The sequence below is a fragment of the Phyllobates terribilis genome, unplaced genomic scaffold (assembly GCF_046119375.1).
Source record: "Phyllobates terribilis strain yellow unplaced genomic scaffold, ASM4611937v1 Scaffold_2__4_contigs__length_985480577, whole genome shotgun sequence".
NCBI lineage: Eukaryota > Metazoa > Chordata > Amphibia > Anura > Dendrobatidae > Phyllobates > Phyllobates terribilis.
Genome location: NW_027362762.1, coordinates 483657668 through 483683083, shown reverse-complemented (window position 1 = coordinate 483683083; position 25416 = coordinate 483657668). Strand labels below are relative to the sequence as shown.

Sequence of the window (25416 nt, the reverse complement as noted above, 5' to 3'; positions counted from 1 at the left end):
ATCTCTCAGTATTGTAGATGCTTACCTCATTAATTGGAAGATCATTATTGGTGATTTACATGTTATTCTGGGCTTTTATCTAGCTATTGGATATATATCCTGTTTATTGATGCCACGTGAGCTGTTATTTATCAATGTATGAATTTTTTGCCTATTTGTAACTGCCAGATCTGTATCCATGATATTTAGAGCCTTTATTTGATCTCTGTGGGTCACTACATTAAAGGGTATTGCAGTAGGTTGTCCCTCACAACTGAGGTACCTTGTTTTTTTTTTATATTTTGTTATAATTATAATTTAATAATAAAAATGTATTTTTAATATTAGTTGAAGTGGTCAAGTTTCTGATTATCCCACCAGGTTTTTTGGTTTAGGGATGTCATTTTTTGATTTGATGGTTTGGTTATGACACTATACTTATTATGGACTTATATTGATTTATTTGTATCCAGGTCATGGGCTACAAGTGTCGCATTCCTTGTGTCAAGCCACTCATGACCAATAGACAACTCTAGAAGTGTCTTACCTGGGCCAAGGAGAAAAAGACCTGGACTGTTGCTCAGTAGTCCAAGGTGTTGTTTTCAGATGAAAGTAAATTTTGCATTTCATTTGGAAATCAAGGTCCCAGAGTCTGAAAGAAGAGTGGCAAGGCACACAATCCAAGCTGCTGGAGGTCTAGTGTGAAGTTTCCACAATCAGTGATGGTTTGGGGAGCCATGTCATCTGTTGGTGTAGATCCACTGTGTTTTATCAAGACCAAAGTCACCGCAGCCGTCTACCAGGAAATTTTAGAGCACTTCATGCTTCCCTCTGCTGACAAGCTTTTTGGAGATGGAAATTTCATTCTCCAGCAGGACTTGGCACCTGTCCACACTTCGAAAAGTACCAATACCTGGTTTACAAACAACAGTATAACTGTGCTTGATTGGCCAGCAAACTCACCTGACCTTAACCCCATAGAGAATCTATGGGGTATTGTCAAGAGGAAGACGAGAGACACCAGACCCAACAATGCAGACGAGCTGAAGGCTGCTATCAAAGCAACCTGGGCTTCCATAACACCTCAGCAGTGTCACAGGCTGATCGCCTCCATGCCACGCCGCATTGATGATGTAATTGATGCAAAAGGAGCCCCGACCAAGTATTGAGTGCATTTACTGAATATACATTTCAGTAGGACAACATTTCAGATTTTAAAAACATTTTTCAAGCTGTTATAAAGTATTCTAATTTACTGAGATAATGACTTTTGTGTTTTCATTGGCTGTAAGCCATAATCATCAACATTCACAGAAATAAACACTTGAAATAGATCACTCTGTTTGCAATGACTCTGTATAATATGAATTTTTGTATTAAAGAACTGAAATAAATTAACTTTTTGATGATATTCTAATTTAGTGAGAAGCACTTGTAAATAATTAAACAACAGCAAGCAGAGCAAGCTTTGTACACTGTTGTTAGAGACATATGCGAGCTGTGTATCTGTAGTTTGTGAAGCAGGCTCAGCACCTGAGCTTTTTCCACGTTTGCAGACACTAGTGTAGATACAGTTATATGAAAAAGTTTGGGCACCCCTATTAATCTTAAGTTTAATGTTTTATAAAAATTGGTGTTTTTGCAACAGCTATTTCAGTTTGATATATGTAATAACTGTTGGACACAGTAATGTTTCTGCCTTGAAATGAGGTTTATTGTACTAACAGAAAATGTGCAATCTGCATTCAAACAAAATTTGACAGGTGCATAAATATGGGCACCCTTATCATTTTCTTGTTTTAAATACTCCTACCTACTTTTTACTGACTTACTAAAGCACTTTTTTGGTTTTGTAACCTCATTGAGCTTTGAACTTCATAGCCAGGTGTATGCAATCATGAGAAAAGCTACTTAAGTGGCCACTTGCAAGTTGTTCTCCTGTTTGATTCTCCTCTGAAGAGTGGCATCATGGGCTCCTCAAAACAACTGTCAAATGATCTGAAAACAAAGATTATTCAACATAGTTGTTCAGGGGAAGGATACAAAAAGCTGTCTCAGAGATTTAACCTGTCAGTTTCCACTGTGAGGAACATAGTAAGGAAATGGAAGAACAAAGGGACAGTTCTTGTTAAGGCCAGAAGTAGCAGGCCAAGAAAAACATCAGAAAGGCAGTGAAGAAGAATGGTGAGATTGGTCAAGGACAATCCTCAGACCACCTCCAGAGAGCTGCAGCATCAACTTGCTGCAGATGGTGTCACTGTGCATCGGTCAACTATACAACGCACTTTGCACAAGGAGAAGCTGTATGGGAGAGTGATGCAAAAGAAGCCGTTTCGGCAAGCACGCCACAAACAGAGTCGGCTGAGGTATGCAAAAGCACATTTGGAGAAGCCAATTTCTTTTTGGAAGAAGGTCCTGTGGACTGATGAAACCAAGATTGAGTTGTTTGGTCATACAAAAAGGCGTTATGCATGGCGGCAAAAAAAAACACAGCATTCCAAGAAAAACACTTGCTACCCACAGTAAAATTTGATGGAGGTTCCATCATGCTTTGGGACTGTGTGGCCAATGCCGGCACCGGGAATCTTGTTAAAGTTGAGGGACGCATGGATTCCACTCAGTATCAGCAGATTCTTGACAATAATGTTCAAGAATCAGTGATAAAGTTGAAGTTACGCAGGGGATGGATCTTTCAGCAAGACAATGATCCAAAACACCGCTCCAAATCTACTCAGGCATTCATGCAGAGGAACAATTACAATGTTCTGGAATGGCCATCCCAGTCCCCAGACCTGAATATCATTGAACATCTGTGGGATCATTTGAAGAGGGCTGTCCATGCTCGGCGACCATCAAACTTAACTGAACTGGAATTGTTTTGTAAAGAGGAATGGTCAAAAATACCTTCATCCAGGATCCAGGAACTCATTAAAAGCTACAGGAAGTGACTAGATGCTGTTATTTTTGCAAAAGGAGGATCTACTAAATATTAATGTCACTTTTCTGGTGAGGTGCCCATACTTATGCACCTGTCAAATTTTGTTTGAATGCAGATTGCACATTTTCTGTTAGTACAATAAACCTCATTTCAAGGCAGAAACATTACTGTGTCCAACAGTTACTACATATATCAAACTGAAATAGCTGTTGCAAAAACACCAATTTTTATAAAACAATAAGCTTAAGATTAATAGGGGTGCCCAAACTTTTTCATATAACTGTATACAGTTACGTTCATTTGTGCTAAGTGGTTAAAGAGTTATTACCAAAAATACAAGTTATCCCCTATCAATCGGACAACAGTTAAACTACCGGTTGCTGGGTGTCTGACCAATAGACAAAGATCAGGGCTCTGCAGCTTACACTGTGTTCAGAATTATTAGGCAAATGAGTATTTTGATCACATGATACTTTTTCTACATGTTGTCCTACTCCAAGCTGCATAGGCTTGAGAGCCAACTACCAATTAAGTAAATCTGGTGATGTGCATCTCTGTAATGAGGAGGGGTGTTGACTAATGACATCAACACCCTATATAAGGTGTGCTTAATTATTAGGCAACTTCCTTTCCTTTGGCAAAATGGGTCAGAAGAGAGTTTTGACGGGCTCTGAAAAGTCCAAAATTGTGAGATGTCTTGCAGAGGGATGCAGCAGTCTTGAAATTTCCAAACTTTTGAAGCATGATCACCGAACAATCAAGCATTTCATGGAAAATAGCCAACAAGGTCGCAAGAAGCGTGTTGGCCAAAAAAGGCACAAAATAACTGCCCATGAATTGAGGAAAATCAAGCGTGAAGCTGCCAAGATGCCATTCGCCACGAGTTTTGTCATATTTCAGAGCTGCAACGTTACTGGAGTATCAAAAAGCACAAGGTGTGCGATACTCAGGGACATGGCCAAGGTAAGGAAGGCTGAAAAACGACCACCTTTGAACAAGAAACATAAGATAAAACTTCAAGAATGGTTCAAGAAATATCTTAAGACTGATTTTTCAAAGGTTTTATGGACTGATGAAATGAGAGTGACTCGTGATGGGCCAGAGGCTGGATCAGTAAAGGGCAGAGAGCTCCACTCCGACTCAGAAGCCAGCAAGGTGGAGGTGGGGTACTGGTATAAGCTGGTATCATCAAAGATGAACTTGTGGGACCTTTTCGGGTTGAGGATGGAGTGAAGCTCAACTCCCAGACCTACTGCCAGTTTCTGGAAGACAACTTCTTCAAGCAGTGATACAGGAAGAAGTCAGTATTGTTCAAGAAAAACATGATTTTCATGCAGGACAATGCGCCATCACATGCATCCAACTACTCCACAGCGTGGCTGGCCAGTAAAGGTCTAAAAGAAGAAAAAATAATGACATGGGCCCCTTGTTCATCTGATCTGAACCCCATAGAGAACCTATGGTCCATCATAAAATGTGAGATCTACAGGGAGGGAAAACAGTACACCTCTCGGAACAGTGTCTGGGAGGCTGTGGTGGCTGCTGCACGCAATGTTGATCGAAAACAGATCAAGCAACTGACAGAATCTATGGATGGAAGGCTGTTGAGTGTCATCATAAAGAAAGGTGGCTATATTGATCACTAATTATTTTTGTTTTTGCATGTCAGAAATGTTTATTTCTAAATTCTGTGCACTGATATTGGTTTACCTGGTGAAAATAAACAAGTGAGATGGGATTATATTTGTTTTTTATTAAGTTGCCTAATAATTCTGCACAGTAATAGTTACCTGCACAAACAGATATCCTCCTAAGATAGCCAAATCTAAAAAAAAAACACTCCAACTTCCAAAAATATTAAGCTTGGATATTTATGAGTCTTTTGGGTTGATTGAGAACATAGTTGCTGATCAATAATAAAAATAATCCTCTAAAATACAACTTGCCTAATAATTCGGCACACAGTGTAGTTATTCAGAGATCGGTGCTCATTTTGTATGGAGCAGAGGTGCGCATGCTCAGCGTTCATTCCATTAATTGCCAATGGCACTGGCAGAAATGGCAGAGTACAACACTCCGCCTTTTTCTTGTTGTTTGGGGGTGGGAAAAACCCTTTCAATCTAATTAAAAAGTCTTGCAATTTTCACATTGGTACTAAACTAATATTTGACTGATTTTCTTGTTCTGGAAAGATCACTTTTCAGTAGTCATTATCATTACAGGCAAGATCATAAAGATAGATAACACATAATCCAACATACAAATTAGGTGATGGGCACAGTCCATCTCCTCTACCTCCCTTTTCTTAGATCACAGTGTGCCTAGGAAGCTGTCCTATAAAATTCAGTTAGACAGAACCAGCTGTCTATGTACATATGGCTGCTGTAAGGCTGTGTTTACAAGCAGCATTTTTTTTCTGCAGCCAAAATGTTATCTTTTGGTAGTAAAAATGCTGCGTATAAAAAATGCAATTATCCTTGCCAGATTACATGTAGGATTTGTCTACAGTACATGTTTAATAAAGTTACTGTATTTTCGGACTATAAGACGCACCTCAAATTTTGGGGTGGAAAATAGGAAAAAAATTATTTTCTATAAGATGGGGGTCCGTCTTGTAGTCCAAATAGGTATCTTACCTGGGAGACAGTAGAGCGGGGGTCGCAGGAGGCATGGTCCCTCAGGAAGCCAGCGGCGGTAGAAGTGGAGCAATGCTGCGGGCCCTGGGTGGGAGAAGGGGGTGACCCAGCGTTGGTGGCGGCGTTGGTGGAGCGAGATCGCAAGAAGCACGTTCCCTCCATCAGGAACCCGGCGGCCGCAGAAGCGGTGAGATGCTGTGGGTCCGGTGTCGCCGGTGAGGCAGAGCGGAGTGCATTGCTTTTCTGGCGGCCATCTTCCTGAAGCCATGGTCTCAAGGGAAATGGCCGCCGAGCCGGCGCATGCGCAGACTGGGATCTCAGTGGCCATTTCCATGAGGCCCACGGCTTTAAGAAGATGGCCGCCGGAGTCGGTTCATGCGCAGTTGAGATCTCGGCTGGACAGAGATCCCAGTCTGCGCATGCAACCCTGGGACCTTGCTTCCTGTTATCCTGCTCCACCACCACCGCAACTCCCCGATAAGTTATATTCTGACCATAAGGCGCCCCACTTTCCTCCCAAATTTGGGGGGGGGGGTGAGTGCGTCGTTTAAAAAACACTGCAGCACTCAAGTTTAGTCAGGAAAAAAAAACAAGAACATGCATGAGATTTCTGAAATCTCATACCTTTGGCTGGTACTGTAAAACAAAGAAAAAAAAACTGATGTGTGTAAACATAGTCTAAAGCTCATCTCCAAATGTTTTTTTACAGTATAAAGGAGGTGGCAGCCCCCATTAAAAAGGTACAGAAAATATCTACAATAAAAAATAAATTTGAAAAAAGGATATGCATCATCACTATTTAGTATTATTAAAAATATTATAAATGAGACAATCCTTTAACCGCTTCCAGACCGCCCACTGTACATAAACGTCGGCGCTGCCTGGGCCCTGTGCAGCGCAGACGTTTATGAATGGTCGGTGGTTCCGCAGCCCTCAGGACCCCAAGGGCCCTGCAAGCGCTGCGGGTGCGGTGCAGAGCGACAGCTCTGACAGGGGACATCATAGGGAACTGATTGGATCAGGTCCCAATGATGTTAACCCTTTGCTATCTTCTATATGCCGCGATCTATAGTGAACGACCTGCTAACCGCCAAATCTAAGCGACACTACTCTGTCCTCCTCCTCCTAGACCTGTCATCTGCCTTCGACACAGTGGACCATTCCCTCTTACTACAAACTCTCTCATCTCTCGGCATCACAGACTTGGCCCTATCCTGGATCTCCTCATACCTAACAGACAGGACATTCAGTGTCTCTCACTCACAGACCAACTCCTCATCTCTCCCCCTATCTGTCGGTGTCCCCCAAGGTTCAGTTCTAGGGCCCATGCTCTTCTCCATCTACACCTTAGGCTTGGGACAGCTCATAGAGTCTCATGGCTTTCCTTATCACCTCTATGCTGACGACACACAGATCTACCTCTCTGGACCCGATATCACCTCCTTACTAACCAAAATCCCACAATGTCTGTCGGCTATTTCATCCTTCTTCTCTGCTAGATTTCTAAAACTTAACATGGACAAAACAGAATTCATCATCTTTCTGCCATCTCATTCAACCCCCCCAACTGACCTATCCATCATAGCCAATGGCTGCCCACTCTCCCCAGTCCCTCAGGCTCGCTGCCTTGGGGTAACCCTGGACTCTGAACTCTCCTTCAAACCACATATCCAAGCCCTTTCCACTTCCTGCCGACTCCAACTCAAAAATATCTCCCGGATCCGCACATTCCTCAACCATGAATCTGCAAAAACACTAGTGCACGCCCTCATCATCTCTCGCCTTGACTACTGCAACCTCCTGCTCTGTGTCCTCCCTTCCAACACTCTCGCACCCCTCCAATCCATCCTAAACTCTGCTGCCCGACTAATCCACCTGTCCCCCCGCTATTCCCCGGCCTCTCCTCTCTGTCAATCTCTTCACTGGCTCCCCATTGCTCAGAGACTCCAGTTCAAAACCCTAACCATAACATACAAAGCCATTCACAACCTGTCTCCTCCATATATCTCTGACCTAATCTCCCGTTACATACCCGCACACAACCTCCGATCCTCACAAGATCTCCTTCTCTACTCCCCTCTTATCTCCTCCTCCCACATTCGCATACAAGATTTCTCCCGTGCTTCCCCCTACTCTGGAACTCTCTACCCCAACACATCAGACTCTCGTCGACCGTGGAAACCTTCAAAAAGAGCCTGAAGACCCACCTCTTCCGACAAGCCTACAACCTGCAGTAACCACCACTCCACCAATACCGCTGCATGACCAGCTCTACCCTCACCTACTGTATCCTCACCCATCCCTTGTAGACTGTGAGCCCTCACGGGCAGGGTCCTCGCACCTCCTGTACCAGTCGCCGTCACATTGTGTTCAAGATTATTGTAATTGTTCTTGTATGTATACCCCTTCTTCACATGTAAAGTGCCATGGAATAAATGGCGCTATAATAATAAATAATAATAATAATAAATAATCATTTAGAAGATAGTGAGAGAGGGGGTCGTCCACTTACCTCTCCGACGGCCCCCTGATGTCTGACAGGACCTGCCATTGTCATGGCAGCCGGAGGTCTAATGACCGCCTCCGGATCTGCCATATATGGTGTCCTGCTAGACTCAGCCTGCAGCTGAAGTCTAGCAGGAGACACTGACTGTGAAACTGTCAGCAAAGTTGTCATGCAATGTAATACAGGTCTATTGCATTGCATGAGAACAGTGATTAGAAAAATAAAAATTAATGTCCCATACAGGGACTAAGTAAAAATGTAAAAAAAAAGTCTAAAAAATGTTTTCAAACTGTTAAAAAAAAAATCACAAAACAAAGAAAAATAAATAAATAAAATATTAAACCAATAAATCCGTATATTTATGCAAAAACAAAAAAAGTACACATATTTGGCATCGCCGCATCCGAAACAACCCGATCTATAAAACTGTCACACTAATTAACTCCTTCTGTGCACACCGTAATAAAAATAAATAAAAAAACGGAGCAAAAAACTATGCTTTTTCATCATATCGCCAAACAAAAAAAATGCGATCAAAAAGCAAAATGGAAATAAAAATGGTACCGCTGAAAATGTCATCTTGTTCAGCAAAAAAAAAGCCGCCATACAGCTCCATCAGCCGAAAAATAAAAAAGTTATAACTCTCAGAATAAAGCGATGCAAAAAAAATATTTTTTCTATAAAATTGTTTTATTGTGTAAAAGCGCCAAAACATAGAAAAAATATACGGTAGGTGTAGTATCGCTGTAAACATACTGACCCGAAGAATAATGCTGCCTTATCACTTTTACCACACGCAGAACGGCATAAAAAAAAACTCAAAAAACAATTCCTGAATTGTTGGTTTTTGTTAATTTTACCTCCCAAAAAACGGAATAGAAAGCGATCAAAAAATGTCACGTACCCAAAAATGGTACCAATAAAAATGTCAACTCGTCCCGCAAAAAACAAGCCATCACATGACTCTGTCGGCCGAAATATGAAAAAATTATAGCTCTCAAAATATGGCGATGCAAAAACTAGATTTTGCAAAAAAAGCGTCTTTTAGTGTGTGACAGCTGTCAGTCATAAAAACCCAATATAAATCTGGTATCTCTGTAATCGCACCGACCCGAAGAATAAAGTAATCTAATCAGTTATACCACACGAGGAACGGCGTAAAAAATAAATAAAACCAATTCTTCAACTGCTACTGATTTGTTTATTATATCTCCCAAAGATCGCAGTAAGGCTCTGCTCACATTTATCCTGCGCTCTGCGCTGAGCACTTACACCAGAGTTTCCGTGTAAATCTCTGAAATATGTGATTCAGACGGAACCCATGACGGAAGATTCCCTGTAATGAGGCAGATATAGGCCACTGCGTAAAGAATTGGCATGTCAATTCTTTACGCAGCTGCGTCCCGCGCTTTCTCTCTATTGTGCCCATTATAAGCGATGGAATTACGCAGCGGTGTTCACACACTGCGTAATTCCATCGCTTTTTTACGGGGGTGCAGGATGGATACTCACCTACCCGATGTCAGGGGAGAGGCGTCCGGTCCGGTCCGCTCCAATCCCGAGCTTCCAGCATCTGCCGGTGAGCCGATCAGCTGTTAGCTAACCGGCTTGTAACCGTCTTCCGGTCAGCTGATTACAAGCCGGTCAGCTGACAGTCTGCTGATCGCTTCACGGCAGATGCTGCAAGCGCGGGTCGGAGCAGACGCGTCTCTCATGCATCGGGTAGGTGAGTATCCATAGTCTGTACATACACTGCTAGGGACACACACACGACACATAGACACACAGGACACACAGACACAGACATTACACATGTCACCCTTCATTTTCACACTGCGTTTTTTGCTGCGCTTTTTTACGCAGTGGTGTGAATGGAGGTGCTTTTTTTACCTGCTTAAAAAAACGCAGGTAAAAAAAGCAGGAAAATACGCAGCGTAAAAAAACGCAGGGAAATACGCAATGTGTGAACGCAGCCTTACAGCAGAACTTGTGCTGAGCTTTATGGCTCTACTAATGCTACAGTATTACTATTCACCATAGTGCTCAAGAAAGAGAGCCCGCCCTGCTAGAAACCAGGAAGTAAGGAGACAGTAAGGAGACTACAAGGAGATTACATTGCTCTAAACCACTCAAGAGGTAACTTGAGAATACTTCTTTATGTGTATGAACATTAAGGAGTATTCTATTTTATAGAAAACATGTGAAAAACACTTTGAATATGTGGCAATGAAGAGGCACCAAGTAAACATTAAAGAGGTTCTCCAAGAAATGTAAAAAAATAAATAATACACATTTACATATTAAACATTTTTTCTAAATAACTTTGTTTAGTAAAAAGGTATGCTTTCTTTACTGCACTCTTTCAGGATTTTAAACATGTCAATGAAGCACAAGACAGATGCACTAAAACTATCAGGCTGACTGAGATGAATGTTCATTCTCAGTCAGCTATAGAAAGAGGTTTATCTTTCCTTTACTCCGGCTCCAGTGTCCTATCAGGTTGACTGAACAGAGGAATGTGTGTTCACGATGCCTGACAGTACATTTTCTCAGAGAATCTCTTTAAGTACAATCACACTGAAAGCAAAACTCGTTTTAATTCAACTTAACGGTGTGTAAATTTAAAGGGCCCCATCTAGCTTTCTATGGATTATGGCTGGTTGGCATAAGTAGGCAGCAGATGACAGCTTTGCCAGCAGTGTATGTGATGACTACTCTGAACCTCTACATTTTCTAACTGGGTACAAACACTAAAGCATCAGATCTGGCATATATTAACAAGCTCAATCTCTTTGGGTCAGAGTTGTCAATCAGGCGCTCATATCCCACCCCCCATACAACAGGCAAGTTACTGTAGAGGCACTGTGGAGAGCAACTTTCCAAGGGCTGTGGCATTCTATCAACACTACTGACTATATATAATTTAACACACATCACTTACCTGATCCTGTTAATACACCAGGCTTGGATTTAATAGTTTTACAGAACAGTCTTTTACAATTGTCTAACCAAGTTATGTTTTGGTCTGTGCCTCCAGATGAGAGAAATCTCAAAAGTTCATGGTCTAAGAAAATAAAAAAAAGTCCACTGTTAACATGTTGCTTTTCATTCATGTAGGTTCAGTACATTAAAGGGGTTTTGCCACCATAAAGAATATTTTTAACCAAGCAGAGAATGTGGAAATAAATGGTTTTGTAATTTACATTTATTAAAAATTATGCACCGTTCAATAAATACAAAGCTTTTATCTTCTGAAGTATGCTCCCTGGCGTTATTCCATTCTGTCCTCATAGTGGGCAATCAGCTGGCCATGCTTATGCAGCTCCTGTCATCATAAGAAGCCCCCCAACTCCCCACCCCCAGTGTGCACAATGCAATCTCCCTCATACAAATCTGTCAGCACAGGGGGCAGATTCCTGAAAGCACAGAAGCGTGCGAGTCCCCTCCTCCCTTCTGGGTGAGATCGTTCTGATTCACAGAGCTGTGAGTGTGGTAGCAGAGATACGCTTCCCATGCTCCACAGGTCTGTGGAGCAGAACGATCTCACCCAGAGGGGCAGTCCCGGCGTCAGCACCCGGGCAAGTGCCGGGGCCCTGAGCAGGTGGGGGCGTCCACTCGCCGTCGGGCACCCCGGCGCGCTATGGGGCCCGTGAGCGGAGGAGTCTGATGCCAGAGCCCGCGACTGGGCCCCAGCACAATACTTACCTCTCCCCATTCCTCCGCAGGCCCTGTATCTTCCGCGTCTCCTGACTGTGACGTCTCAGGTCAGAGGGCGCAAAGACGTCTTTCCAGTGCACCCTTTGCTGAGCAGTCACAGCGCATAGAGCGGGAAGACGGAGATGCTGAGGAGTTCGAAGCAGAGCAGCGGCAGCGAAGATAGGTATTTGATTTTTTTTAATGTATGGAGGCATGGAGCATTATATGGGGCCCAGCCTGCATGGAGCATTATATGGGTCCCAGTATTCTGTATGGAGCATTATATGGGGGCCCATATAGCATTATATGGGGCACATCCTGCATGGAGCATTATATGAGGGCCAGTATTCTGTATGGAGCATTATATGGGGGCCAGTATTCTGTATGGAGCATTTTATGGGGACCAGTATCATGTATGGAGCATTATATGTGGGCCAGTATCCTGTATGGAGCATTATATGGGGGCGAGTATCCTGTATAGAGCATTATATGGGGCCAGTATTCCGTATGGAGCATTATATGGGGTCCAGCCTGCATGGAGCATTATATGGGGCCCATCCTGCATGGAGCATTGTATGGGGGCTAGTATCCTGTATGGAGCATTATATGGAGGCCAATATCCTGTATGGAGCATTATATAAGGTCCATCATTCTGTATGGAGCATAATATGGGGCCCATAAGACTGTATGGAGCATTATATGGGGTCTATTATTCTATATGGAGCATTATATGGGGCCCATAAGACTGTATGGAGGAATTTGTGGTGCCCATAATACTGTATGGAGGACTATACTGTCCGGTCTGCACTGTGTGCTGCGAGGATTCGCCAGTTTCTGAGCTATTGTAGAATTTACTATAGATATCACTCATGTAATGTAAGAAGTAAGTGAAATCTTTGGCATTGTACTATATCTATATTCCTCTACCTTATCTTAGCATCATGAATCGTGGTGTATGTTAAAGGGGCCCACTGAGACTCTTTTGCCCAGGGCCCACAAAAACATGGAGCCGGCCCTGCAGTGGGGGGGTTGGGAAACTCACTGACACGCATCTGTGCAGCATTCAGGAATCTGCTCCCTGCGCTGTCCGGTTTGTGTGAGGCAGGTTTCGTTGTGTACACTGGGGGTGGGGAGTTGGTGGGCCTCTTATGATGACAGGAACTGCGCAAACTCGACAAGCTGATCGCCCACTATTATTATTATTATTTATTATTATAGCGCCATTTATTCCATGGCACTTTACATGTGAAAAAGGGATATATATACAAGAACAATTACAATAATTTTGAACACAATGTGACAGCGACTGGTACAGGAGGAGCGAGGACCCTGGCCGCGAGGGCTCACAGTCTACAAGGGATGGGTGAGGATACAGTAGGTGAGGGTAGAGCTGGTCGTGCAGCGGTGGTTACTGCAGGTTGTATGCTTGTCAGAAGAGGTGGGACTTCAGGCTCCTTTTGAAGGTTTCCACGGTCGACGAGAGTCTGATGTTGGGGTAGAGAGTTCCAGAGTAGGGGGGAAGCACGGGAGAAATCTTGTAAGCGATTGTGGGCGGAGAAGATAAGAGGGGAGTAGAGAAGGAGATCTTGTGAGGATCGGAGGTTGTGTGTGGGTATGTAATGGGAGACTAGGTCAGAGATATATGGAGGAGATAGGTTGTGAATGGCTTTGTATGTCATGGTTAGGGTTTTGAACTGGAGTCTCTGAGCAATGGGGAGCCAGTGAAGAGATTGACAGAGAGGAGAGGCCGGGAAATAGCGGGGGGACAGGTGGATTAGTCGGGCAGCAGAGTTTAGGATGGATTGGAGGGGTGCGAGAGTGTTGGAAGGGAGGCCACAGAGCAGGAGGTTGCAGTAGTCAAGGCGGGAGATGATGAGGGCGTGTACTAGTGTTTTTGCAGATTCATGGTTGAGGAATGTGTGGATCCGGGAGATATTTTTGAGTTGGAGTCGGCAGGAAGTGGAAAGGGCTTGGATATGTGGTTTGAAGGAGAGTTCAGAGTCCAGGGTTACCCCAAGGCAGTGAGCTTGAGGGACTGGGGAGAGTGGACAGCCACTGACATTGATAGATAGGTCAGTTGGGGGGGGGGTGAATGAGATGGCGGAAAGATGATGAATTCTGTTTTGTCCATGTTAAGTTTTAGAAATCTAGCAGAGAAGAAGGATGAAATAGCAGACAGACATTGTGGGATTTTGGTTAGTAAGGAGGTGATATCGGGTCCAGAGAGGTAGATCTGTGTGTTATCAGCATAGAGGTGATAATGAAAGCCATGAGACTCTATGAGCTGTCCCAGGCCTAAGGTGTAGATGGAGAAGAGCAGGGGTCCTAGAACTGAAACTTGGGGGACACCGACAGATAGGGGGCGAGATGAGGAGGTGGTGTGTGAGTGGGAGACACTGAATGTCCTGTCTGTTAGGTATGAGGAGATCCAGGATAGGGCCAAGTCTGTGATGCCAAGAGATGAGAGAGTTTGTAGTAAGAGGGAATGGTCCACTGTGTCGAAAAAAGATGACAGGTCTAGGAGGAGGAGGACAGAGTAGTGTCGCTTAGATTTGGCGGTTAGTAGGTCGTTCGTGACTTTAGTCAGTGCAGTTTCAGTAGAAAGGTGCGGTCGGAAACCAGATTGTAGGCGTTCGAAGAGGGTGCAGGAGGAGAGGTGGGAGGACAGCTCAGAACGGACATGTTGTTCCAGTAGTTTTGAGGCATAGGGGAGAAGTGATATGGGGCGATAGATAGTCAGAAAGGATGAGTCAAGGGAGGGCTTTTTGAGGATGGGTGTGATTGAGGCATGTTTGAAGCATGAGAGGAAGACACCAGTTGTTAGTGACAGGTTGAAGAGGTGGGCTAGGGCTGGGATGAAGATAGTGGTAAGGTTTGGGATGAGGTGGGACGGGATTGAGTCAAGTTTACAGATGGTGAGGTGTGATTTGGAGAGTAAAGAGGAAAGTTGATCTTCCGTAATGGTGGAGAAGGTGGTTTTGGAGGAGGAGGGTTGAGTAGGTGTGGGGAGGGGCTGTGGGGGCTTTAGGCAAAAGCTTTGTCTGATGATGTCAATCTTCTGCTTGAAGAATGAGGCAAAGTCTTCGGCTGAAATAAGAGGAGAGGGAGGAGGCACTGGGGGACGGAGGAGAGAATTGAAGGTGTTGAATAGTTGTTTGGGGTTGTGAGACAGGGAGGATATGAGAGATGCAAAGTATGTTTGTTTTGCTGTAGTAAGTGTGGACGTGAAGGTAGTGAGGGACTGTTTGAATGCGATGAAGTGCTCATTGGAGTGGGACCTTTTCCATATACGCTCAGCAACCCTGGACCCCCGTCGCAGTTCTTTAGTTAGGCTGGTGTGCCAGGGTTGTCTGTTGATTGTGCGAGCTTTGGTATGTGTGAGGGGGGTGACCGAATCGAGAGCTGCAGCTGTTGTGGTGTTGTATAAAGTGGCAGCAACATCTGCATCATGTAAGGAACTAATGTCTGTAAGAGGGAGAAGGGATTCGGAGAGTGAGTGTAGGTCAAGGTGTTTGAGATTTATGCGAGGGTATGCAAGTTTGTGGAGTGGGGATTGTTGCCCTGGAGAGGAGAGGGAAGAGAATGTAAGTAGGTTGTAGTCAGAGAGAGGGAGAGGTGAGTTAGAGAGGTTAGATAGGGAACAGAGGCGGGTGAAGATGAGGTCCAGTGTGTGGCCGTCTTTGTGGGTGGGTGTGGAAGACTACTGAGTAAGACCGAAGGAGGAAGTGAGGGATAGAAGCTTAGAGGCAGCTGAGAGGGAAGTGTCAATGGGGATGTTAAAGTCGCCCATGAGGATAGTGGGGATGTCAACGGAGAGGAAATGAAGTAGCCAAGTGGTGAAGTGGTCAAAGAAAGTGGTGGTTGATCCTGGGGGGCGGTAAATGACAGCCAGTTGGAAGTTGGAGGGGGAGTAGGGCAGCAGTGGAATATGGGTGAAGGAGCAGTTATCTGAGAGGAGGAAACCTATTCCTCCACCGTGCTTGCCGGTGGGGCGGAGAGTATGGGAGAGGTCCACTATGAGGACGGAATGGAATAACACCAGGGGGGGCGCTAGGGAGCATACTTCAGCTTATTATTTATTGAATGGAGCATAATTTGTAATAAATGTAAATTACAAAAACATTTATTTCCAAATTTTCTGCTTGGTTAAAAGTATTCTTTATAGTGGCACAACCCCTTTAAATGGCTTATCCGGTTCTTTGAGTTGGATGATCAATCCTTAGGATAGGTAACAATATTAGTCCAATGGGCTCTGACTGGCTGTTTTTGTAGAGCTCCATGACACTCCACAATTTTCATTGAGTTTCATGGAAACATGCTTGTCTTTGTAGAGCTTGCACAGATAAGCCATCATCACCATTCCCTCCTACCGCCATAATTTAGTGACAAAGTTGTAAAGCAAACTGCATCACAAAGCATAAAAGACTAAGTTTATATAATTTTATGTCTTTGCAGAATCACTTTAAATTCAGTGATTTATTTTTTTGGAAGTGATATTCTACCAATTAGGGATATAAAAAACCCCACCTTGTTTGGGATCCTCAGTTCCAGTTACTTCTGGTATGTAGCATTTTGGTAAAGGATAGGATGAAAACATTGGCCAAGGATATGGATCGTTACTCTACACAAACAAATTACAGATAGGGTTAGTTAAGAAAAATAATTCCCAATTATTACTTTGAAAATTAATGTAGTAATAATGATATCTATTTTCTGCAGCAACAATGGAAGTGCCGCATCTCTCTATTGAATATTATGACAGCCGATACTCAGAATACAGTGTTTTTATATATTTAAAGGGAATCAGGTTTTCTCAATATAAACTAAGGCCATGTGCGGGAGCATGATTGTGGGACACTGTGTAGATGACAAAAGGACACGTCATCCAAGAGGACAGCGATTGCGGGGATAGACGAGGCGCCGAAGCAAAAACAGCGATGCCCAACAGACCAGACCGCGCCGTATGGGGCGATTATAAAGGGTATTATTTAGGACCTGCAGAGAGGATTGGGCACTTATATACAGTTTGACAGTATCCTGTAAAAGAAGCCTTAAAGGTGGTGGCTTTAGTTTATATTGGGAAAACTTTGTGACAGTGTCCTTTTAAAGAGAAACTATGAAAAATACTATAAAAAGAGACAGAACTTCAGTGTACAAAATGTGCTTGAAGCTTGCATTCCCATTAGTGCCCGTTACACCATTTCCTGCTCCAATTCCGCCATTGTGGATTCAAATCACAATCCACATTAATACATCAACATATGTTACTGCCACAGTCAATACGGATTTGTACATTGATATGGACGACGATCCATACAGTTTCCTAAAACTACACCACCAGAACAGGAGGTCTTATCAATATATGAGCAAAACAGCTTTCATGGAAATTTTGTAAATTCTAATCTGCTTGTTCTTTTAAAATAATCTACAATACTGTAACCTTTTATTTCGCAGCTCATGGACTGAATATCCATTTACAAGACCAATAATCGGTCAATGAATACTCGTTCCTGATTATCAACCCTTCTAAACAGGCTGGCAAACACCAGGTGAATGAGTAAATGCTCGTTCATCGGGTGCAACTATTTTTAAGCAGTCTTAAAAATCATTGTTATCGGCAGCACATTGTCCTGTGTAAACAGGATATGTGCTGCCGATAGAATGACATTGTATGCTCACAGAACAATCGTACTAACTATCGTTCTGTGCGTACAGAATTTTGGTTGGCCTTTCTAAACAGGCCAATAAAAGATCTCTGATTGGCTTGTATGGAGCTGGTCAGAGGTTCTCCAACAGCTGTGGTCCTTCTGTGTAAATCTGGCAACTGTGCATGGAACAGCAATATAAACCATTAGCATCATTCCTAAGGAATAGCCATTCACAAAGCTGCAATATTTAGAATTGATGTCACTATGAACAATGGTGGCTCAGTGGTTATCACTTAGTGGTTAGCACTGTTGCTTTGCAGCGCTGGGGTCCTGAGTTCAAATCCCACCAAGGACAAAATCAGCAAGGAGTTTGTATGTTCTCCCCGTGTTTGTGTGGGTTTCCTCTGGGTTCTCCGGTTTCTTCCCACACTCCAAAGACATACTGATAGGGAATGTAGATTGTGAGCCCCAATGGAGACAGTGATAATAAGGTCTGTAAAGCGCTGTGGAATTAATGGCGCTATGTAAGTGAGTAAAATACATTAAGATTTACCACTTGAGCTATTGATAAATGTTATTTTTATAGAAGGGTGACCCTTAAAGCTGTAAATGATCCCTTACGCAGCCCATACACATAAGATAGCTGTTCATTACTGTGAAAATGTGCACAGTCTAAGTAGCAGTAATGTAATTCATATATTCAATGTTTGCATATACCTTAGTCAACTCAAAGTTGTATTTCTTTGTATGTGTATGGTATAGCAATGCAGTCAGAGCAACCTACATCTGTACGCTTATGTCACTTGGCTAGGACATGCTTGTCAGTTTCGCACATAGCAGTAAATAGTTGGGGGTAAGTGGCTGCCTCCATGTTGGCTGATCCATCTGTCAAAGACTGTTTTTAATTGGAGCTTGATCCTGCCTGCCTTTTAAATTTGTAGGCATAAGCCCAGAAGACGCAAGTCTGTTAGTGTAGGTTCCCATACAAACAGACCTCTGTCATTGGCAGATGGGATCAAACAATTTAATCAAGAAGCACTCCAAGAATCAATGTATAAGTACTTTCTACATAGCAGTAATGCAGTTCAAACTTCATATATTCAATGTTTGCATAAGCCACACTTTTGCGCAAGAACAGCATGCCCCAATATTTGCAACATTTTGATGACAAAAAACTGGCATAAAACCCTTCATAAACTCCCCTCATAAACTTTGAGAATCCATGTGAATCAAGCTCCTTAAAGAGAATCTGTCAGCAGGTTTTTGCTATCTCGTCTGAGAGCAGCATAATGTAGGCAAAGGGAAGCTGAATCCATTGATGTATCACTTAGATTACTGGGCGCAGTCGTTGTGATACAATCAGAGCTTTTAGATTTAAAATGAAGCAGAGCTGAGAAAGCTAACCCCACCCACACAAGGCTCTCCATGTACAAAGTACATAGACAGTGAGCTGCTTATCACAGGGGGAGTGATAAATCCTTCAGTTAGTAAACAAACAACAGCAAGTACTTTGGCAAGTGACACATCCCTGAATTCAGTGTCTCAGCCTCTATCTCCTGCTGTCTTCATATTACATAGTAAAAACCTGCTGACAGATTCCCTTTAAGGCTGAGATAAAAAATCGGAGCTAAAGAGATATTTCCAGGTATGATTAAAAAAAAAATCATATTTCTTTTCAGATTACCCCAGATCTCCTTAATACATGTCATATTTGCTAATTTGTCAGGTCTAAAAGAGTAATTAGATATTGGTAAGCAGAAGTATAATTTACAACTTGTTCTAACAATCGGTGATCCAGAAATGTATGACGGCATTAATCACCTGAAGCAACATTCTAGATGGTAAAACACGCTCACGTGGTCCTCCGATGACATTCATCCTCACCAGAATATGGTTTCTCTCCACAGACAGTCCATCTATAATAATATTACTGCAAGTGAATGTAAATGATACCAGTAAATGCAATGAGCACATTTAGGTACAGTAATGGGTAAGTATCACTAAAGACATGACGACTATGACTACACTAACAATATCCCAATAAAGGGAGAGTTTACAGTCTCCAGCACAATCAGCATCCCTATCCTGAAATACTTTGTATTAAATGTCCTGCTGCTTCCAAAATCCCCCTACTTCCATGATGACACTATCATACAGTTCATTGCCTCAGCACAATACTGACACAAAATATTATGTACTGCTTTGTCAAGAAAATGTGCATGGGAAAAGAAATGACAATTAATATTTTTAAAGTGTTGCCGGAAATAATAAAACAGACCATTACAAATGTGTAAATCCCCCACTGCTCTGACTATACAGTAACTATGACATGGCAGTATGGCACTCTATTACTACTGCAATGGGACCGCCAACTGGGTTTCACTTCTGGAGCATCAGTGATGAAGCAGTGGGGATAGAAACGGTGGGGGTTATCCGCTTTGCTATTTCAACACAATTCAGCAACGAGCTGTTTTGTTTTAATTATGAACAGGCAACCCCCCTCTATTAGTTTTATGTCAGCACTGGTAGGAGTATCTAGTTTGGGATTCCTAACCAGAAAGAAGAGGCACCAACAGAGAAGGCTCTCATGTGGTGGACTTGACCCTGATCAGGCTGGTAACCATGATAAACAGCGGGTTACTAGGGGCACACGCGCACTTAGTAACCCGCTGTTTATCATGGTTACCACTCTGCTACGGTGAGCAGGAGGTTAACGCTCACTGTAGCAGAGTGGTAACCATGATAAACAGCGGGTTACTAAGTGCGCGTGTGCCCCTAGTAACCCGCTGTTTATCATGGTTACCACTCTGCTACGGTGAGCGGGAGGTTACCGCTCACTGTAGCAGAGTGGTAATCATGATAAACAGCGGGTTACTAAGTGCGCGTGTGTCCCTAGTAACCCGCTGTTTATCATAGATACCAGCCTGATCGCTGGTCCCCCTGGTCACACACAGCGATGTGTGCTGACCAGCGGGAGGGCAAAGACCAAAAATGGTCCAGGTCATTCTGCAGCGATCAGCGACCTGACAGCAGGGGCCTGATCGCTGCAAAGTGTCACACATAGCTATATCGCTGGTGAGGTCGCTGTTGCGTCACCAAAACCTTGACTCAGCAGCGATCTCGCTATATGAGACAGGGGCTTTATACTAGACAATGTGCAGTTTTATACGACATGCTTGCCCACCCCAGCTTCAGATGCGCACTGAATGATCTGAAATAGACTGCTCTGTTCACACAGGCTGCCATTGTTCCCAGTGGCGCAAGTCCTGTTGTGCTGCCAACAATGGTCTGTTGTGTAGCATAAAAAATTATTTCACCTGAAGAACAAGTGATCAGCAGCCTGTTTACATGGCAAGATAATCATGAAAGTGGAACACTCATTCACGATAATCGTGCAGTGTAAATAGACCTTTCATTTCAGAAGCCAGACTCTGGCAATCAGAAACAGGTTGGCTTGATGAGACAACTCCTTTCATTTACCACAGTTGTATTCATATATTATTCAATATGGGTATTTTTCTGCCACTTACTGTGAACCCGTGGTTGAGTCTGTAATGTTTTCCCTTTGGGCATTAAAAAGCATTTCACATACTTTGTACTGGGACTCCAGTAGTAACAGAGTATCGAGACTACAGCACATGACATTTAATAATCTGAAAAAGAAAGAAAATGCGTATCCTATGCATCATCACTTTATTTTAATACATTAATACTTCTCTATACAAGCTTCAAAAAACACGCTAGTACAGATCACCTACATCCGTGCATTTTGGCGTGGAACAAGCTTTAGAAATAAGATAAAAATGGAACAATTTCTAACAGTCACTGGTACAATAGTCATTTGCTAATTAGTTGATGTAATCTACAATTACTATTGAACCAACATCTGAGCGGTATACTATGAATCACATATATGGCCATGTCCTGTGTATAGTGGGAGCAATAGTAGCTGCAATCTTATGTTGCAAGAATATCGAACATTTGTCCTAAATTAAAGAAATCCGTCTGATTATGAATCATCTTAAAAACACAATAATCTGCAATAAACAAAACCGCTGTATGATATTCTATAATTGCTACAAGATTCATAGAAAAGCAGGCACATAATGTTTCCTTACCTTAAGCCGAATATGTGTGACTGATCATAGTTAAACAAAGAATTAATTTTAGCGACTGAATTTACAATGACAAGACGATCAAATACATCCTGGAAGAAGAAAAAAAGACAATTAGTATAATTTATTTATTCTGTTGTATGAGAAATTATAATCAAGATTAAAAATACAGAAATACATTTATATATTGGTGGAAAAGATCTGTGGCAATTCCCTGGTTTCAGAGTTGATAGTGATAAGCAAACATTTCTACAACCTTCTCTTAAGCCCCCGTCTCACATAGTGAGATCGCTGCTGTGTCACGGTTTTGGTGACGCAACAGCGACCTCACCAGCGATGTCGCTATGTGTGACACTTTGCAGCGATCAGGCCCCTGCTGTGAGGTCGCTGATCGCTGCAAAGTGTCCTGGACCATTTTTTGGTCGTTGCCCTCCCGCTGGTCAGCACACATCGCTGTGTGACCAGCGGGAGCAGCGATCAGGCTGGTAACCATGATAAACATCGGGTTACTAGGGGCACGCGCGCACCTAGTAACCCGTTGTTTATCATGGTTACGAGCCTGCTAAAGTGAGCGGTAACCTCCCGCTCACCGTAGCAGACTGGTAACCATGATAAACAACGGGTTACTAGGTGCGCGTGTGCCCCTAGTAACCCGATGTTTATCATGGTTACCAGCCTGCTCCTGCTTCAGCAGCAGGCTGGTAACCGAGCAGGACATCGTGGAAAGATTCTTTCCACGATGTCGCTGCTCCCCTGATCACTGGTGAGCCTGCCTGTTTGACAGCTCACCAGCGACCACATAGCGACGCAGCAGCGATCCCTGACAGGTCGTATCGTTGTCAGGATCGTTGCAGCGTCGCTAAGTGTGACGGGGCCTTTACTCACAACAAAAGATGTAGGGACTTCACGGAGAGAGTATTCTTCTTTTGATGGCAAGTGTTGCTTTCCAAGTAGCTCATAAACAGCATGGTAGGATGACAGCAGGTTCATCAAGGCTACAAAAGACTAGAATTAGAAGAAAAATCAGAAATCTATAAACTTTGATATATATGTTACATGGTTAAATATATAAAAAACATATTTAGAATATATATATATATATATATATATATATATATATATATATATATATATTTATATATTTATTTATTTTTTTTTAAATCAAATGTTTTTTATTCATTTTTATAAAGATTTTCACAAAGGTAAACATAAAAAAATAAAACAGACAAACATTGGAGAAACACAGCTCTCCATCCCCCAACCTTGAGAAGCATTAAACAGGAGTTATTTATACATCTTGGCTCGGCAAAACCAGCATAATTAGATGAACAAATATTTGAACATAGTAACAATTATCAATCCAATGACATATAACTTGTGTAACTACTAATAACATTTTTATTCATTTTCAAAGAAGTTTAATTTGAGGCATCATATAAATGTAACTCAAAGCAAGCCGAGGCAAAATCTCCCCAGTTCCCTAGATGTCAAACCAGAACCATCAATCCATAGACCCCATATCTTGTTAAATTTAGAGATAGCATCTCTTTTTAGGTACAGTATTTTTCGGACTATAAGAATCACCGGACCATACGACGTACCCCAAATTTTGGGGTGGAAAATAGGAAAAAAAATATTTTTTATAATATGGGGGTCCGTCTTATAGTCTGAATAGGTATCTTACCTGGGGGGCGTTGGAGCGAGGGTCACAGGAGTCAGGGTCCTTCAGGAAGCCGGCGGAAGTGGAGCCTTGGCCTGTGGTGGGGCCTGGGGCGGGGCCTGTGTTGGGGCCTGTGGTGGGGCTGGGGTGGGGCCTGGGCATGTGCTGGGGCCTGGGGCCTAAGCCTGTGCTGGGGCTGGAGCCTGGCTGGGGCCTGTGGTCCAGATGGGGCCAGGTCCTGGGCCTGTGAGCAGTGTGCGCTGCTGTCCGGTTGCTGCGGCTGTGCAGCGGTGCGGCAGAGCGGTGGTGGGTGCTGCGGTGTGGCTTTCCGGTGGCCGCGGCCATCTTCATGAAGCTGTGATCCACAGAAAAATGGCCGCCCGAGCTCCCAGACGGCACATGCGCCGGCTTGGGCGGCCGTTTTCCTGTAGATCACTGTGCACCCACAGCCGCTCTGCCTCGCCGCCGCAGCGCTGCACATCCACTCAGCCTCGCCGCCGCACCCACCGCCGCTCTGCTGCATCGGCCCTGCCGCCGCACCCACCACCGCAAGTACGTGGTAAGGTTCGGACCATAAGACGCACCCCCCATTTTACTCCTAAATTTGGGGGGAAAAAGTGCGTCTTATGGTCCGAAAAATACGGTATATGCCTTTTTCCAAATTTACTAGCCAGTTAACGTTATCAATAAATTCTGATATCATAGGCTGCTGATCTGCTATCCATTTTTGGGCTATCAATTTTCTTGCTGTGTATAACATACGTGCCGAAGCAATTTTGCTGTACTCATCAATAGTCAGATCTTCAACATATCCGAGTATACATACTAATGGCTAAAGCTCTACGTCAACTGAATAAACCCTGTTAATCATTGGAGAGTTCCACATATGAAGCATATCTGCTATGTTAGTTTTGCATCTAGGACAGTGGGGACTTGAACGAAATCCTATGTTAAATAAGAATTGAGGTGTCCTGTATACCTGGTGTATCACATATATATGGGACAGTCTATGGGATTCACTTAAAGACAGCTGTGGAACTCTTTCTAGTATATCTGACCAGTGATTTTCCTTTATGGGTCCCATTACACTCTCCCATTTCTCTTTTGATCGCATCGGCTGGTTTGTCAATATAATGTCTAAGAGAATGTTATAAAGTAATGAGATCAGTCCACGAGAACTGTGTAGATTAGCTATTCTCTGTATTATTGAGTTACGGGGTACCCTCCTTCCAGAACAATGCCTTCCGCCTGATATGCGTGCCTAAATTGTAAGTATTTATAGAATTCAGAGTGAGGTAACCCATATTTGTTTTGCAGTTGTGAGAATTCCTTAATCACATCACCTATCAGCCCTTGATTAAGTCTGTTTAAACCCTTGGCGCTCCAGGAGCCAAATCCCACCAGTTGGTATAGATTTGGAAGCCATGGAGTGTTCCATAATGAAGAAAATTGCAAAACACCTTCTATTCCTTGTAATTTTTTCATCATCCTCCAAAGTTTGTGACATAACAGCACAGTCGGTATTTTGCCTCCAAGTGTCCCAAACCCATGCGCCTCCAGTACCTCATAGAGTTTATCTGATTGGAAATAATGCTGTAGCAACATAAGCTGAGCTCCTCCTCCCCCCAGGGTCGTCCCATCACCGGATATGTTGAAGCTGAGACGCCACATAATATACCCATGGGTTAGGAACCGCAAGCCCTCTGTTTTGCCAGGTATTTAAAGGGCTCAGATACGGCTTTAAAGAAGGCGATTAACTTTTATTATAATTAAATGATTACAGAAAATAGGAAATAGTGTGATATTGCGTGCACTTTTGCATAATACAAATCACAAAGGTAAAGTACTTACAGCACACACTATACAGGAAAAACTTCACCAGGAGCAACATACATCATCTGTCCGGGAGACATCAGCCGTGAGAAGCAAACAGCGAAGACAGAGAAAAGTCCTGGGATGAATCCACACTGCGACGTCAGGGCGTCCCCTTTTAGTCCACAGGTCAAGAGGCTTCTGTCTTAGCTGAAAACTTCACTAGCTTATATCTTGTTTGAAAACAAGTGCTTGGGAAACCAAATGTTACACAAATTCTGACAGGTTCTATTTGTTCAATATACACTGTGTTCCAAATTATTATGCAAAAAGTGTTTAGGAGTGATAAGGTAAGAATTTTTTTGTTTGTCAGTTAAACTCATTGATGGTGATGTGTGTCAGGGCTCTTTATATCACTGTAAGCAA

The 25416-nt window shown here is 43.2% G+C and overlaps 1 protein-coding gene across 2 annotated transcripts in view; it reads right to left on the bottom strand.

The window, feature by feature from the left end:
- TBC1D32 (TBC1 domain family member 32) overlaps nt 1-25416 on the bottom strand; it is a 123911-nt gene that overhangs the window by 27647 nt on the left and 70848 nt on the right. For both annotated transcript variants that reach the window (XR_012286659.1, XM_073665866.1), the window contains exons 22-27: nt 22404-22523; nt 21522-21610; nt 20934-21056; nt 19225-19333; nt 16283-16376; nt 11001-11123 (exon numbers count right to left, since the gene is read on the bottom strand). Coding sequence is in view for 1 of the 2 variants with exons in the window: in XM_073665866.1 (XP_073521967.1) it covers nt 11001-11123; nt 16283-16376; nt 19225-19333; nt 20934-21056; nt 21522-21610; nt 22404-22523 (658 nt within the window). In the remaining variant the exon portion in view is untranslated. The remainder of the gene's footprint in view (nt 1-11000; nt 11124-16282; nt 16377-19224; nt 19334-20933; nt 21057-21521; nt 21611-22403; nt 22524-25416) is intronic.